Source organism: Jatropha curcas, chromosome 8 (assembly GCF_041381405.1).
Source record: "Jatropha curcas cultivar XTBG-Jc1 chromosome 8, XTBG_Jcur_1.0, whole genome shotgun sequence".
Taxonomy (NCBI): Eukaryota; Viridiplantae; Streptophyta; class Magnoliopsida; order Malpighiales; family Euphorbiaceae; genus Jatropha; species Jatropha curcas.
Genome location: NC_143158.1, coordinates 26,241,175 through 26,258,327, shown reverse-complemented (window position 1 = coordinate 26,258,327; position 17,153 = coordinate 26,241,175). Strand labels below are relative to the sequence as shown.

The window sequence follows — 17,153 nt, the reverse complement described above, 5'->3', positions numbered from 1 at the left end:
TAGTTGTTTTATACCAACACCTAAGTTGTAGTTAGGAGTGTGCAAATGGGCGGTTCGGTTCAAACCAAAATCACAAAAATTGAAATAATTTCATAAACCAATTAAACTAGTTGATTCGATTCGATAGGCTTCGATTGGGTCAAACAGTTCAATTTTACTCAGAAAATGAATATTTTGGAATAATTAATCCAAAAACTGAAAACTAAAATTATGGAAGTTTTCAAATTGAAAACCAAACAACCGAATCAAAAATAAAAAATAATTTGGTTTGATTCGATTTTTGATTTGTTCCAAAGTTTGATCACCCCTAGTTGTAGGTGTTTGATAAGCTTTTTAATCAGCAACTGATAGCTGATAGAAATTCTAATCAATTGTTGTTTCTATAAGCTACATCCAAGAGCTTTTTCACGTCAGTTGGTAACTAATTTATATTTATATTATTTTGGACTTTATTAATCTCATAATAAATAATTTTTAATAAAATAATTTTTAAAAATTAATATTTTTATGATAATTTTGTTTATACTTATTTAAAAAATTTTCTTAAATATTATTTTAAAAATTTAATTAGTATTTTTATTTATTTAATACATTCAAATGAAAATAATATATTTACCTGAAAATACAAATAATATATTCACCTTAAATTATATATATACACACACACTGTTGAACCAAATAGATATTTCGTATATAGGTGCACTCATATACCAGGTGTAGGTAAGTTTTTGTAAAAGAAAAGTGTTGCCTATAGTCAGTATAATTTTAGTTTTCTAGTATTGGATTATAAATACTCTTATTTGAACCAAAATATTGTTTGTAATTAGTTTGGTACATATATACCGTATATCAGGTGTAAGTAAATTTTTTTTCCTTCAGTAAATACCATCCCAGTCCAAAAGGTAGAAATATATGTGCAATAAAAAAAAAAAAAACAAAAAGATTGCTAGTTTGGGATAAGCATAATAATATTGGAAATTAAGCTTGTTATATGAGGAGCTAACTTCATCCCCACTGGCATTGTGGAATTAACTTTTAAGACAAAAATAATTTAAATCTAAGTATGTGGATTCCGTTGGCTATTGGCCCGCAACAACATCTCTTTCTTTCGTACTGCACATGGCCTTGGCCCAGTTTCTTTTGCTGCTTCTGTTAGGTATAGTAACTAAAACCAGCTTGCTGTTGGTCCCTCTTTGGACTTCTGTGATCAACTGATCCACCATTGCAATGGAAATGCTTTTCCAAAATCATTTTTCAGTTTTTAGTAAAAAATACAGTTTAAAGAATTTTATCCCATTAAAGACAGAGATGAAATTCATATACGAAAGGGACTTTGCAATGTTTCTATGAATTTGTTTTTTCCTCGCAAAGAAATGAAGCAAAAGATTACAACTTGGAGATTAGTTTCTATCAAGAAAAGCCATAGACATAAATACTTACTTTACTGGATATATACTAGAAATAGCAGCAGCACAGCACCGCACCGCTTATAAGGTTTTCTTCTTTCTTCTTCTTTATTTTTCTTTCAGGGAAACTGATTTCGACAGAAAAGAAGAACTCACATCACGACATTAATTCACCAGAACAATCTATATATATATTATTAAAATATCATATTCTAAAAAAAGAAAAAAAGAACAACTTGCAAAATTTCATTAATAAGGCCTCTCTCCTATGTAGTTGCCAGGAGGATCATAATTGCAAGTCATAAAAACTCCTCTACCACCAAAACAATTAACTCTGGCACAACCAACTCTCGTTGTTCTTCTCCAAACAATTTGCGTATAATGTCCACATTCTTGATCTCCATTACAAGAATTAGACCAATAGTTATACCATTTCCTCTCCGCTACCCATGCAGTGACTGCCTCCGCTGGACTCCACCCGGTGCCACTCCCCCAAAAAATATTCTCCCCATAAGGCCCATTTGAGTGCCTCAAGTCACAATCCTTCCGCCTTTGATTAGCATACCACTGCGCGTAGCGCGCCAGCCTTGTATCCCACATTAATGGTGGCATACGCAGTGCTCTGCGCGCAGCATTTTGCGGAGCTAAGAATTGGCTTGCAATGCTGAGATATCTAATTCTTTGCTTAACAATGGTGGATTCTGCGGTTCTTGATATGAGGAGGAGGAAAATAAAGGTGAGAGTAGCACAGGAAGAAGTATCCATTTTTGGAGTTAAAATTTAAGTTAGAAGGTGATATTGCAGTTGCAGAAGGGAGAATTTACATTTATAATTATGAGAAATTGAGGAGTAGTTGGATTAGAAGAGGGTATAAAGTGTCAAATATATGGGGTGGCACCCATGTTCGATTATGATTGCCACATTGTTTTTGTGGGGGACAAAGGTTTCAATAACTATAACTACTTTCCTATGACTTCATTATTATATATTTTGAAGGAAACCTTATTGTTGAATTTTATATTTGATGGTTCCACCCTATATTTTTTAAGAAAGGACACAGATAAAGACATAAAAATATAGGTGTTGAAAAAAAAAAAAAACCCAAGTTTATTAATCTATTATCATCACCTTTTCTTTCTACCATAATTATTTAATATGGTTATGTGGCGTAGTAAGTCAATTTTATAATTAGTTTAGGTGTTGGTAGACCTTAAATTTCCAATTTCCAATTTCACAATCTTTTAAGACAACTCAAGTATTATTGAGGTGGGAGCTTCTACCACATATTAAATTATATAATCCTGGGTGTATCAATTGGAAATGAAAAGGGTCACAGAGTGAAGAGGTTTTTGGCTGTCCGGGTGAAGTGTGCTACTTCGATCAAATTTGTATTCTCAATCTTACTGAGATTCAGTTGATTTATCATTTCAATCAAAATATTGTTAGTTCATTCAAGGACTCTTTTAAACAGTTAAAATATGTATTGATAGAAAAATTCTAAATGGATTCAGATATAAATATTTAAACAGATATTAAAATGATTTGAGACGAATATGAACAATAAAATTCGAAATAAATATGAATACAAATTGTTCAAAATTCAGCGCATACCCTACCTTGTGGAAGAACCAATATATATAAAATATACAATTTTTTTCCATATTTTGCAGGTTATTTTGTTTACATGTTAATAGTTTTTTATACATAAAAATTTTTGAAGAGAAAATTAGTAGGATTTAGAATCTCATAAATTGTTTAACATGAATTAAATATTCGATTATTTAATTATTAATTAAGTAATTAGATAATTATATTTTATGTATTATAGAAATATATTTGAAGTATATATGTATAATGAGATTTGTTTGTGGTTATACCATTGGCAGCTGTAATAAAAATAAAAAAAATAAAATAATTATGTTGATTAATGAAAATTTAGATTTTTTTTTATTTATTAGGAAATCCAATGTTTTAAAATAATACAACAAGCTGCATAATAAGTGATAATTCTTTTCTTAATTCATCAAAATTGACAAAAAATTTATAATTTAGAGTATTTAATCTCAAGACTTTTCATTTCTAAAAAACTAACTAAACCATAATTATTAGAAAATTCGGATTCTTTTCCAACAAAAATATACGTACAGTATTATAACTTTTTTATTATAAGATATCCCTTATATTTAATAAGCAGCGGTTGCGGCAGTATCTAGCCTCTGTAACTTCCAATAAAAACACGCCGCGTGGTACGCGTCTCCAATGTAAAGACGGTGTGTTGGAATTGTATAGTACGAAATACTCTTAAGTACAGCTTGCTTGATTAAGATATTCTGATTTCTGAATTTTTTAATATTATAAAATAAAAAATTAATTATGGTTTTTAAAATATATTTTTAATATTAAAAAATTCATATATAACAAGATATTGCCTGTATGATTGGAGGAACTCATCTAGGACACCTTTCAGTAGGAAACGAATTTTCAGATTTCTTTATTTCTTTATTTATTTTTTGAGCATTAGGACAGAGGATTTTATTATTAGATCATACATCTACGTACCATTAATTTATGTTTTCTATGCATTTATTTATGCTTTTCGGTATTGAGGCAAAGCAGAGTAACGTGTCCCCTCAAAGTAAATTTTTGTTATCCTTATTTTTTTTTATCGAGTGATTCCACTCCTACTAAGTTTGTTAATTGTTAACCTAAATATCTTGAAAAATTACTTCTTGAGTATCGGAATCTAAAAATTGAATTTTATCGATCGATGTAAGTATTCGATCAGTTTAGTTCAATCTAAATTAAATCAGTAAAATATCCAATAAATAAAATTTCTATATAGAAAAAATCAAATTAAATCAAATTATTTATAAAGACAAACCGAATCGATTCATTTTGAGTTTTTAAATTTGATTTACCACGTGTTAAATCATTTTAATTTTTAAAGAGTTACTGAAAATCAAATTGAATCAAACTTTTTTTATTCTAAAGTTGGGTAGATTTTATCAATTATTGCCTAGCCCTAATGCAATGCATAGTAAATTTACTTGCAAAATAAGTCTAACATGACAAGTCAATTTTTTATAAATTAAATTTATTTTTAATTTTCAGTTCAGCAAAACATATTCTATCCAACCTTTTCCAGAAAAGAAAAAACATATTCTATGCAATCAAAAATTTAGGAATTCATAAATAAAAATTAATTGCTTAATAATGGAATAAAGTAGTTGTAATCCTTAGATTCTCTTCTTATTGAATTTAAATTTATAAATAACCATTGAATAGTCTAAGGTTCGGAGCGGTAGTTAGAATATTTGAAGGAGAGTTTTAAATTATGCCCGAATCAACGGAGCAATTGAATGGCCTAAATCAACGGGTTGGTGCATAGAATGAAGGCTGTCAAATTGCTCCTCTCTTTCTTTTAATGACTTCATATTTCGTAAGAAATGCACAACTTTTTATGTAAAAAAGTTAGGCATATAATAATGGTGAACATATAAGAGAGTGACTCCCACAATAGATTTATTAAGGATCAAATGGGAACAAGTGTCTGAAGTTTGTCCTGTTTGCAGGTGTGATGTGGAGACTCTTTTATTTGATGGTTACTTGTCCTTTTGCAAGAGCTTGTTTGGTCTGTGTTAATTAGTGACTATAATGGCTGAGTCCAATTGAAAATATTGCAGACGTTGGCTCCCAATGGACTAGAATTAAAGATAATTTTCTTAAACTAGATATTTAAGCAACAATAAATGTAAATGGGAGGTATGCAGGAATAGGTATGGTGGTTAAAGACCATACAGAAAGTATGATAGTAAGGAATGGTGGGAATATTTAATAGAGTGATTCCCAAAATCGGTTGGGTCAATTTTGATAGATTTTTTCGGTTTGATTTTAAACTCAACTGATGGGTTTTAAAATCGACTCGAATTGAATAAACTGACAACCGAACCAAAATGAGTCGGTTTGCTTTTTGATTCGGTTCAGTTGGTAAGTTTCACACCCCCTGCCCATGAGTGTCTGTCAAACCCACTTGGTTTGGAGGTGATTTGGATTAATGGAATTTAAACATACTATAGATTTGTAGATTCATTTATTTAGTTGAGAAAAAATAACTTAGATTACACATACACGAGACATGAGACACAATACGATAGAGACACGGGACATGTGATATGATACGGTATAGACACATGACTCAGTTTTTAAAATGGTAAGATACCGGGTACGCTACACTAAATAAATATAATTTATTAATAATTCAAATAAGTAAATCATTTTTTCATAAACATAAAATAGAAAAATACCTAATTTCTTATTTCAACATAAATAGTTAAATTCTCAAAATTAACATTATCATTGAACATTATAGCATCTCTGGCTTATTTAGAGATAAAATGATAATTTTAAAAATTCCAGCATCTTTAAAAGAGAAAAGATTAATTCTAATGGTATTCCATATTTTAGTTTGTTCAATAAAATATTGTTAACTCCTTTTTTATAAAACCTCGTAAATTATTGATTTCAAATCAACATTTTGAATTAATTATTGAATTTGATAATTCTACATATATAATAAATTACAAATCATAAATTATTCATAGAGTTTTTCATTCTTTTATATTTATTTTAATTTTATATTTTAAGTATTAATAATTAACTAATATATATTTAAGACAATAATTTAAAAATTTTTGTTAATGAAGTTATCTAAAAGTCTAATAAAATTTTTAATTGCGATTCTAAAGTGTTCAACACACTTAAAGTATTCTCAAAGTGTCTTCCCAATACTTTTGGGAATGTTAGAGAAGTGTCGTTATATTATCTGATTCGAATACATTGAATTTTTTTAAGATATCCGTGTAATTTAAAAATAATCTAAAATATATGGAATCAATAGATTACATCATGACCTGAATTTTATCATTTTTAGAAAGAGTGAAACCCCACCCAGAGGTGGGATGTGATTCCTCACAATTCCATCGTCTTTCCACAAAAAATAACTAATTTATTTCAAAAATACTCTTCATCCTAATTGAATCGGCTATTCCAAAACAAAATATGGGCAAAACTATACAGTATACAGAAATTACTTCCTACCATCAGATTTTATTTAATAAATAATATTCGTTGGATTAACAAATGGCTATGAAATTGGTTACCGGCAACACATGTTAGGACCAAACATACTGAAGTGGTTTTGCCCCACTGCAGTTACAGAACTTGGAGTTGGAGTTGGCAGGCGGCAATCACAGAGCTTTCCAAATAATCTTTGGCAAGTATTCAACCTAAAAAATCAATCACAAGTTTTTAAAGTACACGGTAATTACAAGATTGGTTTGCTTAGATATACCATCGTCCTTTTATACCTTGGTGGAATGCAACTTAATGGGTTTAGAAATTGTACATTAGATAGCTTCTCTTGTAAATCACATTCTATATGCAAGTTCTGCTTTTCATTGCTCCTTTGGTGTTGTGGTGGTGCCCATTCAAGTGGGACCCACACACAAATGAAAAAAAAAACGTGGTATTTGAAAAGTCAAAAGTTGGCAGCCAACAATTCAAAGATTGGCATGCCATTTGACAAAATGAATGCACGGCCCTCTCAATTCGTTTCTCATATCCTGCCTATAAATAGAGGTAGAGGCAGTACGCACAATACACACAGCAGAAAGAGAAAAAATGTAGAAAGAGAGAGTTTATCTAGTTTTAGGAAGGATTTCCTAAAACTAGGGGAGAGAAAAATAGTGAGGAAATTATTATGGAGTGTTTTTTGGGAAACACTTTATGTGCCATTATTTTTGAATTACTCTCTTTGTGTACCTACTATTTTTAATAGTGGAAGAATGATTCGGAGTTTGTCCCGTGGACGTAGCCCTAAACAATTGAGGGTGAACCATGTAATTTTTGTGTTTCACAAGTTTACTATTCCGCAGCGTTAATTTTCTCTTAATTGGTTGAAAGGGCCCAATAAGTGGTATCAGAGCTGATGCCCAACAACTAGTATCAGAGCTGATTCCTAACAAGTGGTATCAGAGCCGAAGGTTTCGGCAGGTCCAGCCGGTCAGATAGCGGTACCGGATCCGTGGATATATTTTGAAAATAAATATACCACGATGAAGAGAAAATTACAACCAGTCCATTGGTGTTGTCCGCTCGGAAAGACGTTACAGAATCGACTTAGTGATGAATAGTAAAATAGTAACTCGCGGTTGATGGTGAATAGTTACTATTGGCGTTACTGTTGCTGAGCCCGTCACTGTTAAGCCCAGCACTATTACGTATAGTACTATTCACGAATACAGGTACTATTCACGTATACTACTGTTCACGTATATGGTTTATGTTGGTGATGATATTTTGCACAAGTCAAAATGGACAAGCAAAATGATCAGTCTACATGGCGGGAATTACCATATATAGAGAAATGAGAGATCTCCTTATGGTAATCAGAATGCATTTACCCGTGTTTAGTTGAACTAAACCGGAAGACAAGACTGATGAGGAATGTGTTTTTCGAGCATGCGTCCAAATCTTGGTTGTAGATTTGATGATAAAAGTTTCTGTAGCACCTTCAGAAATGGTCAGTGGAAGCTCACAAAAGGTTCATTAGTGGAAGCTCACAAAAGGTTCATTTGTGGTAGCTAAAGACCGGAAAAAGATCTGCAGGTGGTGTCTTGTGTCGAAAGTCTTCCCGACAAGAGGAGGTCGGGCGGCGTGTCCCGCAGAGTTGTAGCGGCGGTACAAGATGGTTGGCAGATCTAATAGATTATCACTGGAAAGAAATATTGGACTGCAGTGAAATGAATTTTCAGGATATCCAATGACATTTGCAAGGGGAGCCGTGTCGTGGCAGTCAAGATTACTGAAGCGTGCAAAGAGTTGTTGTGTAACAACAGAACCAAGACCAGAAAAAGATCTGCAGGTGGTGCCTTGTGTCGAAAGTCTTCTCGACAAAAGTAGGTCGGGCGGCGTGTCCCGCAAAGTTGTAGCGGCGGTACAAGATGGTGGCAGATCTAATAGATTATAGCTGTAGGGGAGATGATGGCTAACGTCTCCACTTGAGTGTGCAGGGGGAGATTTGTTGTGGTGGTGCCCACTCAAGTGGGACCCACACACAAATGAAAAGAAAAAAAAAACGTGGTATTTGAAAAGTCAAAAGTTGGCAGCCATGCCATTTGACAAAACGGCACGGCTCTCTCAATTCGTCTCTCATATCCTGCCTATAAATAGTGGCAGAGGCAGTACGCACAATACACACTGCAGAAAGAGAAAAAATGTAGAAAGAGAGAGTTTATCTAGTTTTAGGAAGGGTTTCCTAAAATTAGGGGAGAGAAAAATAGTAAGAAAATTATTATGGGGTGTTTTTTGGGAAACACTTTATGTGCCATTATTTTTGAATTACTCTCTTTGTGTGCCTACTATTTTTAATAGTGGAAGAATGATTCGGAGTTTGTCCCGTGGATGTAGCCCTAAACAGTTGAGGGTAAACCACGTAATTTCTGTGTGTCACAAGTTTACTATTCCGCTCGTTATTTTTCTCTTAATTGGTTGAAAGTGCCCAATAAGTGGTATCAGAACTGATGCCCAATAACTGGTATTAGAGCTGATTCCTAACACTTGGTACCTTTATGGATATTGCCTATTGCACTACCAATGCAGAAACTCACTAATCCATATAGTAGTAAAAGCCACAAAATATATACGCAGGCACTACTTTTGCTATTCTAAAACAAAAGCTCTCTAATCTTCTACCAAAAATAACCTTCTCCATCATCATTGGGCGATTCGTTGTTCAACAATTGTAATCTCTGATAGAATATTTTTTCCAGCCATTATGTCTTTCTTTATGGCCTAATAATATAAATATATTTACACATGCACAAATAAGAAAATAAGAGAAACGGAAGAAAAAGCTTCATATGCTCTAAGGGTGTAAGTGACATTTAACTACAAAATCCATGGAATTTTAACAATTCAATCAAACAAAAATCATTAAAACATGTAACATAAATTTATGGATTATTTTTTTTAATCAAAAGATTGAATTGTAAAATTCTATGAATTTTAAAATCCCTAAATTTTGCAAAATCTATGCCGAGCTCTTAATTTATTTGTTAAAAAATAATCAGTAAAATAAAGTTTTATTTTTAGAATATCTATTATGGGTAATGAACCCATGACATGATGAATACCAGATTGTTAATTAGCTATTAAAACATTCAAATTGTTATAGTAAAAATTAATTTAATAGTGTATAAAAGTTAGATTTTCGTATTGCTGATTATTATGATATTGTAACTATAATTTATTTAGTATTTATTGATTTTTTTATTCATTTAAAGGTGCAATGAACTGCAGTTGGCTACACAACAAAACTTACAAAATTTATGAAAACTCTTGTGGCCGAAACAACTCAAATTCGAGATCTCTGGCTTTCTATATTTTTATATAAACTAAGAATACCAATTAAACCAAACTTAATTAATAATAAATTTTATTAATCTTATTCTATTTTAATTCACATATGTGATTTGATATAATTTAATTAAATTATGGTTCTGCATGTAATCGTTGGCTCTTTATTTTTATTGATGACTAGATCAAAAAAAAATTTTTTTAAAAGAAGCTCGTTCAGCCCATATTATTTGAATAAAAAACCAGAACATCATATAATAATAAAGGAAGGGTATATCTCCATTTGAAATCAGCGGTAAAAACAACTGCTCTAGCTATCGATGACTAGATGGAAATTGAAAGCTTTAGTGATTACTCAATTATTAAATCATTTCAAATGATTACTTATTTAAAATTAACACTTTAATTATATCTTTATATTTTGAAATTAATAATTTTTTATTAAATCATTTTAAAATTATCTTCAAGCTACACTGTGAGATTGAGGTTTCTAACGCAAAAGTTTAAACTCCTTGAAGTGTAAATTGAATATAATATAGAATTATGATATGATTTAGTTAATTAAAAAGTTTCACCAATCATGTTATTAGAAAAATGAAATTTTGACTAATTTTTTTGCATAAATGGGAAGTGAAAAATTTTATAAATGCGAGTGATTTTATAAATTTTATAAATTAATTTCCAATGTTTGATCTTTATAAGGAGGTGGCATGAGCAGAATTAGGCGTCTCAAACCAATTTAGCATGACCAGAATTAGGCTTTAACTGTCTCAAACCAATTTAACAAATATCTAACTTCATCAAATGATCCTAAGATTTTCTAACGATTCTCTGTTTTTTGCATTCATTAGTCATTCATCCATACATTTTTTACGTAACAAACAGAGAAATCTTAGGATCTTAAAAAGGTGCTTTCAAAAATCTCCATTTCAACCTTTTCAATTACTCACAATGCCACGAGACAATACTGCGAGCAAACATATTGCAGTGCTTGCATTTCCATTCGCCACCCATGCAGCGCCACTCCTCAGCCTCATTCGTAGGCTATCTGCGGCGGCTCCGGTCGCCAAATTTTCTTTCTTTAGCACCGCACAATCGAACAGCATGATATCCAATGAAAATGAGAGGTGCGAAGCTATAAAACATTATAATGTGGCGGATGGGACACCGGAAAACTACGTGTTTTCTGGTAATCCAGGGGAGCCGGTGGAGAATTTTATTAAGGCGACCCCAGGGAATTTTAAGACTGCTATGGCGGAGGTCCTGAAAGATACTGGAAAGGGATTTAGTTGCATTATTACTGATGCATTTTTTTGGTTTGCAGCGGATATGGTGGCGGAATTGCATGTTCCTTGGGTGGCGGTTTGGACCGCCGGTCCACTCCCCGTCCTCCTGCATATTGAAACGGATCTAATCCGAGAAAAATTGGGAATTGAAGAACTTGGATTTAATGGTAAGTTTTGTTAGTTTATTCATTTTGCTTTCTCCTTCCATTAAGTGCCAAATCTCTGTCCATCTCTGTCCACTGCAGGACTTGAAGGAAAAACAGTCGATTTCTTTCCCGGAATTTCTGCAATACCGGCAATTCACTTGCAGCCGGAATTGACCCCAAAAGAGATAAAAGAAGATATGCAAAAAATGTTATACAAAATGGGATTAATGTTACCACTAGCAACGGCACTTGTTATAAACGCATTCGAAGAAATGGATACTTCTGTCACAAAAGCACTAAAGTCAAGAATTGAAAAGGTTTTAAATATTGGTCCCCTTGTCTTAACATTACCAGATCAGGTGAATTCTGATTCATATAACTGCCTAGAATGGTTAACCAACCAAAAACAAGATTCAGTTGTGTACATTAGTTTCGGAAGTGTAGTAACACCACCACCTCATGAACTAGCAGCATTAGCAGAAGCGTTAGAGGCGTACGACTGTCCATTTATTTGGTCGTTTAGAGGCAATCCGGATGAGAAGTTGCCGAAAGGGTTCCTAGAAAGGACTAAAGAGAAGGGGAAAGTAGTTCCCTGGGCTCCCCAATTACAAATCTTGCAGCACAGTTCAACCGGAGCTTTTATAACGCATTCTGGATGGAATTCATTTCTGGAAAGTGTTGTCGCAGGCGTGCCTATGATATGCAGGGCGTTCTTCGGGGATCAGATTTTGAATCGGTGGGCGATTGAAAATATATGGGAGGTCGGAGTCGGGATTGAAGGTGGGAAGATCAGTAAGGATGGCACAATGAAAGCGTTACAGCTTGTTTTGTCAAGCCAGCAAGGGAAAAATATGAGACAGAGACTTGATGCTCTCAAAAAAAATGCTTTTGAGGCTGTGCGACCACATGGTAGCTCTACTGCAAATTTCACAACTTTGGTAGAGATAGTCACCCAGTAAACATTTACAAATTACTGACATTCTTTTAGTTTTGGTAATGGGTTTGATTGATTATAGTTAATGAGTTAATAATTCCACGGAAAAGGAAGAGGTAGATATAAATTTTTTTAATTAATGTTAATGCAAGCTTTACCAGTTCCCCCATGTGACTAGCAAACTGGATTAACTGCAAACCCTGATAATTGCAGATAATTTGAATTATACGAAAAATTCATGATGAGTATTTAACAAAAGCAGCTAAAAATTAATATAAACTGCAAAATTTTGATCTAATTTAATTTTGATTCTCGATCTGCAAATTCTGATTTATTGATAAAAGTATAAAGCTTTTTTTTTTCTTTTTCAAAATTTGATTATCGTTTTTTTATTATTTTTTAGTTACTGTTTGTGTTTAATTTGAGTTCTAATATAATGCAATATGACAACCTGATCGTTTATGTTTTCTGGGTATTTGTTAAACAGCAGGACACTTCAAAGGGAAATGTGAAAGAAAAATTGAGTGGGTTTAAACATGCAGTATTATGAGGGGTATTTTTGTCTTTCTAATATAAATTAACGGCGGAAACTTAAACATTTAACGTCTAACAGAACCATAGCTTAAAGACGGAATAATATATTTGATTGACCAATTTATAAGATCGTAGCAATAATTTTCCCTTCAAACTTCAATGCAATACCAGGAAATGACAGAAAAATACAATAAAATTTCAGCAAAAGAAAATTGCATCAAGTTCAAAGACATAAAAAGTAAACTCAAACTGAAGGACTATAATCCGATTTCTCAAATATCCGTCAGTAACAAAGCAAAACTCAGTAACAAAGCAAAACTCAGAAACACAGCGATGATCGATTGGATTTACAATAAGTGAAAGTACCAGAAGGTACGAGATAGAGAAAGATCGACCTAAGAACTTGCATTTGACTAAAAAACAAATCAAGAAGCACTCACAACGCCTTGGCCCCCTTCACAATATCATCTTTAATTGCTCTTTGAATCCATTTCACGATAAGCCACTGCAACATAAAACATGAGCATAAAACAATGATACTGTGCACCACTTCAATTTCAATCACAAAAACAGAACTACAGTTATGGAACCCAAGAACCTTATACCTGAATCCCAAGAATGACAGGGATCAACACCTTCCCCCTTTCATTTGACTCAGATCCATCTATCAACTTCTTGTCAACTACAATGGATTTATTCCCATTTGTAGCAACCCCAATAATTTCTTTTACCAAGCTTGCAATCCAAGCCTCACCATTTGGGAGAATCTGTAATAATTTAAAAAAAAAAAAAAAAAAAATACAAGCAATTGCAGTTAAACAAGTCAAAAAATGGCGGCCCTATGCATGAGGCTCCTGAAAACTATTAATGCATTTAAACAAATAAATGGTAACAAATTCAGAGCATAGAGAAAAACCTTTTCATCATTCTCATTTTTATTGCATCTCCCACTGTTCTCGACCAAACCAACGGGAATAGCACAGTCCTAGAAGCATCGAAACCAAGTAAACAATTATTGGAGGAATGTTCAGTACAGAACAAAAGAATCATATGAATAATTATTATTTCTAATTACACAAGCATATCATAATGATGGATGCATATGTTTCATTTTTGCAATTGATTTTTATGTTTGATTATGAGCTACCAATTTTTCCATAAAGATTGCAGTCCATCTATGAACCAAAATATAGGTTCAGCTGCTATTGATAGTTCCCAAAAAACCCTACACTGATTCATCAATCCACATCTGCAATGCAATGCAATATGCATTTTATCAAGAACAGCATTCCATGAATCAGTTCCCAAAAGTAGATACTGTAAGGCCACTCAATTGCAATATTTCAGCCAAATTCTCAACCAAGTAACAAGACCTTTTCTAATTGATGTTAAATGTTCACAAGTATTAATATTACAGTCATTATAGACTTCAAAGAAGGAAATCAAAACTATCTGAGAAAAGGTTATCTTTTCTCCTTTCACTAACAAGATATGCCTTAAAACCCTTCAGCAAAAGTAAAGGAAAACACAGCCAACCCACTCCTATCAGATCTGCCTTCTCACATCCAGAATTGCATTCCATGTTCCCAACTCTAATGCTAATTGAAAGATTTTTAAAAATGCATATAATAGAAAAATAAAAAGATTTTACACAATTCATGACATTCTGTAGAAACTTTAAATACATGAAGGACAGAGAAATTTGCAAACATCCATCACATATTCAACCATTTTTTTTAAGGGATAATTATCAAGTAGTCTCTAAGCTTGGTTAATTTTTCTATTGTCTCAGTTTATCTTTTTATCAATCAAGTGCCAAAATTGATAAATTCTTTAGGGAAAATTATTTTTTATCTCTGTATTTTGCCATAATATACAACGTTGCCCCTGCATTTGTAGACATACATAGTTTTGTCCCTATCTTTTGTTTCCGTTACACTGTCATATCCTTCTGTCAATTTTTTTGTACTTTTTTCATCAGTAAATTATTATTTTGTCCCTATATTTTTTTAAAATTATTAACTAATCTATCCTTGTATTTATTAACTAGTTTGTCCCTGCCAAAATTAACTAATCTATCTCAGTACTTTAACGGAAAAAAGTACAAAAGTTAATAGAATGATATAATAATATAACGGAGACAAAAGATAGAGACAAAACTATATATTTCTAACATTGCAAGGGCAAAGTCATATATTTGACAAAATATAAGGATAAAATAGTATTTTTTTCCCAATTTTTACAATTAAATACACTTGCCTGGAATTTCTTGCCAGAATATCTAAATGAACTATTTACCTCATTTTTTCATTCATTTCTCTAGATTGTCTCATTTTCTTTCTTCATTTCATTCTCTCTTTGATTTTATTTTGGAATATAATGAAAATTATAAGGAAGTTTTGAGGTTTATTTTTTATAAAAGAGGGATACAAGACAATGAATGAAAAAAAGAAAGATGAATGAAATTGATATTTACGTGTGCTGTCATTTATTGAGTAAAATTGTAATTCGTTGGCAAAAAAATTCCAGCTAAATGCATTTAATTGAAAAAATTTGTCTGCTTAGACACTCAATTGTGAGAAATAAAGTTCGTATGATAACATAGAAAACTAGCAAAGTTCAAGCACCAACTTGTTCTACAGATAGTGAAGATGACCACCCTGTTTACTGTATACAATTCTAACATACAAAAATTACATATATTTTCACAAACCAAGGTATCACAATCTTCAAGTTTTTTATAAATCAAATCATAAACATAAGATCGCTCACTAGTCAAGCAGTCCAATATTTTGGCTCTAATAGCGCCTCAGGAGAAGCTAGGAAGAGAAAACCTGAATCGTTAACTTCACATTTATATGAGCATATATTATGGTCAGGTCTTGTCCTTTATTGATCCTAATGTGCAGAAATTAGCATTTAAATGTTTATGTTGGGTGGAGGGATACATCTTAGTAGGAAATTGTCAACAAGAACATGCAGCAAATATGCATTTTTCATTTGCAAAGAATTTAGCGTATGATGTATGTCCATATCACAAATTGATGTCGCTGCCTACTTAATTCAAAGCATAATGAAACAAAAATAGCTTTATATATGTATATAAAGAAGGAAAATGAACCTCAAAGTCTCGTTTCCTCATTCGTGATCCTGCACGAATAGTCTTTAAGACAGCCTCAGATCTTCTAGCCAAAAAAACATCGTAAACAAGATCATCTGGTGGGCAGAGCTGTGCATGGGTGAGGACAAGCAAACTTTTACGCCATATTTCTTTTCCAAAACTATCAGAGATAGCACTTATTATTTGCTTATCCAAGTCATCTACTCTATATGCATCCAAGCGGTCAACATAGAGCAGAACATCAATAGTCTTGTTCAAAAGTAACCTGCATTAATAGCAGCATACACAATTACGTTCAAACTATGCTAAGTCATAACCAGAACTTAATCCAGAAAGTCAAAAAGTTTGCTAGGCATTGAACTTGAAACATTTCATTCAAGCAGTACCAACCGTTTAATCAACTCCAAAGCTTGGTAACTAACATAGCCACCCTCAACAAGGCCTGGAGTGTCTATAATGTTTAATGTGAATCCCGCCCGAGTTCGTGAAACCATTACAGGTCTTGATATCTCTGCCTGCAGTGCAGACAATGTGTTTATAACATAAGCTATAAAGACAGGTAACGGCCATTGGCCCTTCAATTCACGGAAAATACTGATTCTGATAAGCAAAAACATACCGAGAAGGAATTCACGTTAACCACTCGTTCCCCAATGAGAGAATTGACAGTGGAAGATTTTCCAACTCCGCCTTTGCCCATAACAAGAATGGTCAAAGTACTAACACCCTGCAATCATCTAATATCAGAAGCAGATAAACAACTGGAAATGGATATTTGAAAATACAAAATGAACAATTTAAATTAACCTCTTCCTTTAATTTGCCAAACAATTCAACCAATTTGCTTTGCGTAGCAGCAGGGAACTGCTGGAACCCGACCCACTCACGAATTGCAGACCCCATTGATTCCTGAAAACGGAATAATTAAGCTAAATGAAAAGCTTAAGCACTCAATCGCTACCCAATGGAACAGATTAAATAACGAAAAATGTAGCAATTTCAGAGGCAAAAGTGAGCAGCAGCTGAAATCCAATAAGTGAAGAACAAAATACTCATTTACCATAAAACCCTAAACCCTAGAGATTATTGAAAGTTGAAAGAAATTTAAATGTGGAAAAGCAAATTAATTGATGGGTTATTGTGCTAGAGACAGAGGAAGAATTGCACAAACCTCTTTCTCCTCAACTGCGCAGAATGCAAAGCAAAGAGAGGGGATTTGGTTTTTGCCGCTGCTTCAACTGATGACCTTGTCAAATCGGAGATTTTGTTGTTATGTCGGTATCTGAATTTTGGTAAGGACGTATAACGACA

General features: G+C 32.6%; 3 protein-coding genes across 3 annotated transcripts; 1 reads left to right on the top strand and 2 right to left on the bottom strand.

Annotated features, from left to right (window-relative positions):
- Window positions 1-1,374: 1,374 nt before the first annotated feature.
- Window positions 1,375-2,335, bottom strand: LOC105628488 (pathogenesis-related protein PR-1). The gene has a single exon (XM_012209903.4). The coding sequence runs from the start codon at window positions 2,169-2,171 to the stop codon at window positions 1,656-1,658; it is 516 nt and encodes a 171-aa protein (XP_012065293.1). The 5' UTR covers window positions 2,172-2,335; the 3' UTR covers window positions 1,375-1,655.
- An 8,231-nt stretch (window positions 2,336-10,566) lies between these two features.
- On the top strand, window positions 10,567-12,333 carry LOC105628504 (flavonoid 3-O-glucosyltransferase). Its single transcript, XM_012209923.4, has 2 exons — window positions 10,567-11,274; window positions 11,353-12,333. The coding sequence occupies exons 1-2, from the start codon at window positions 10,626-10,628 to the stop codon at window positions 12,210-12,212; spliced, it is 1,509 nt and encodes a 502-aa protein (XP_012065313.4). The 5' UTR covers window positions 10,567-10,625; the 3' UTR covers window positions 12,213-12,333.
- Window positions 12,334-12,960: 627 nt separating this feature from the next.
- LOC105628489 (translocase of chloroplast 33, chloroplastic) lies at window positions 12,961-17,153 on the bottom strand. Its single transcript, XM_012209904.4, has 8 exons — window positions 17,014-17,153; window positions 16,650-16,751; window positions 16,462-16,569; window positions 16,233-16,357; window positions 15,843-16,107; window positions 13,638-13,706; window positions 13,327-13,488; window positions 12,961-13,226 (listed from the first exon to the last, which is right to left on the bottom strand). Exons 2-8 carry the CDS (start codon window positions 16,743-16,745, stop codon window positions 13,158-13,160), a joined length of 894 nt encoding a protein of 297 aa, XP_012065294.1. The 5' UTR covers window positions 16,746-16,751; window positions 17,014-17,153; the 3' UTR covers window positions 12,961-13,157.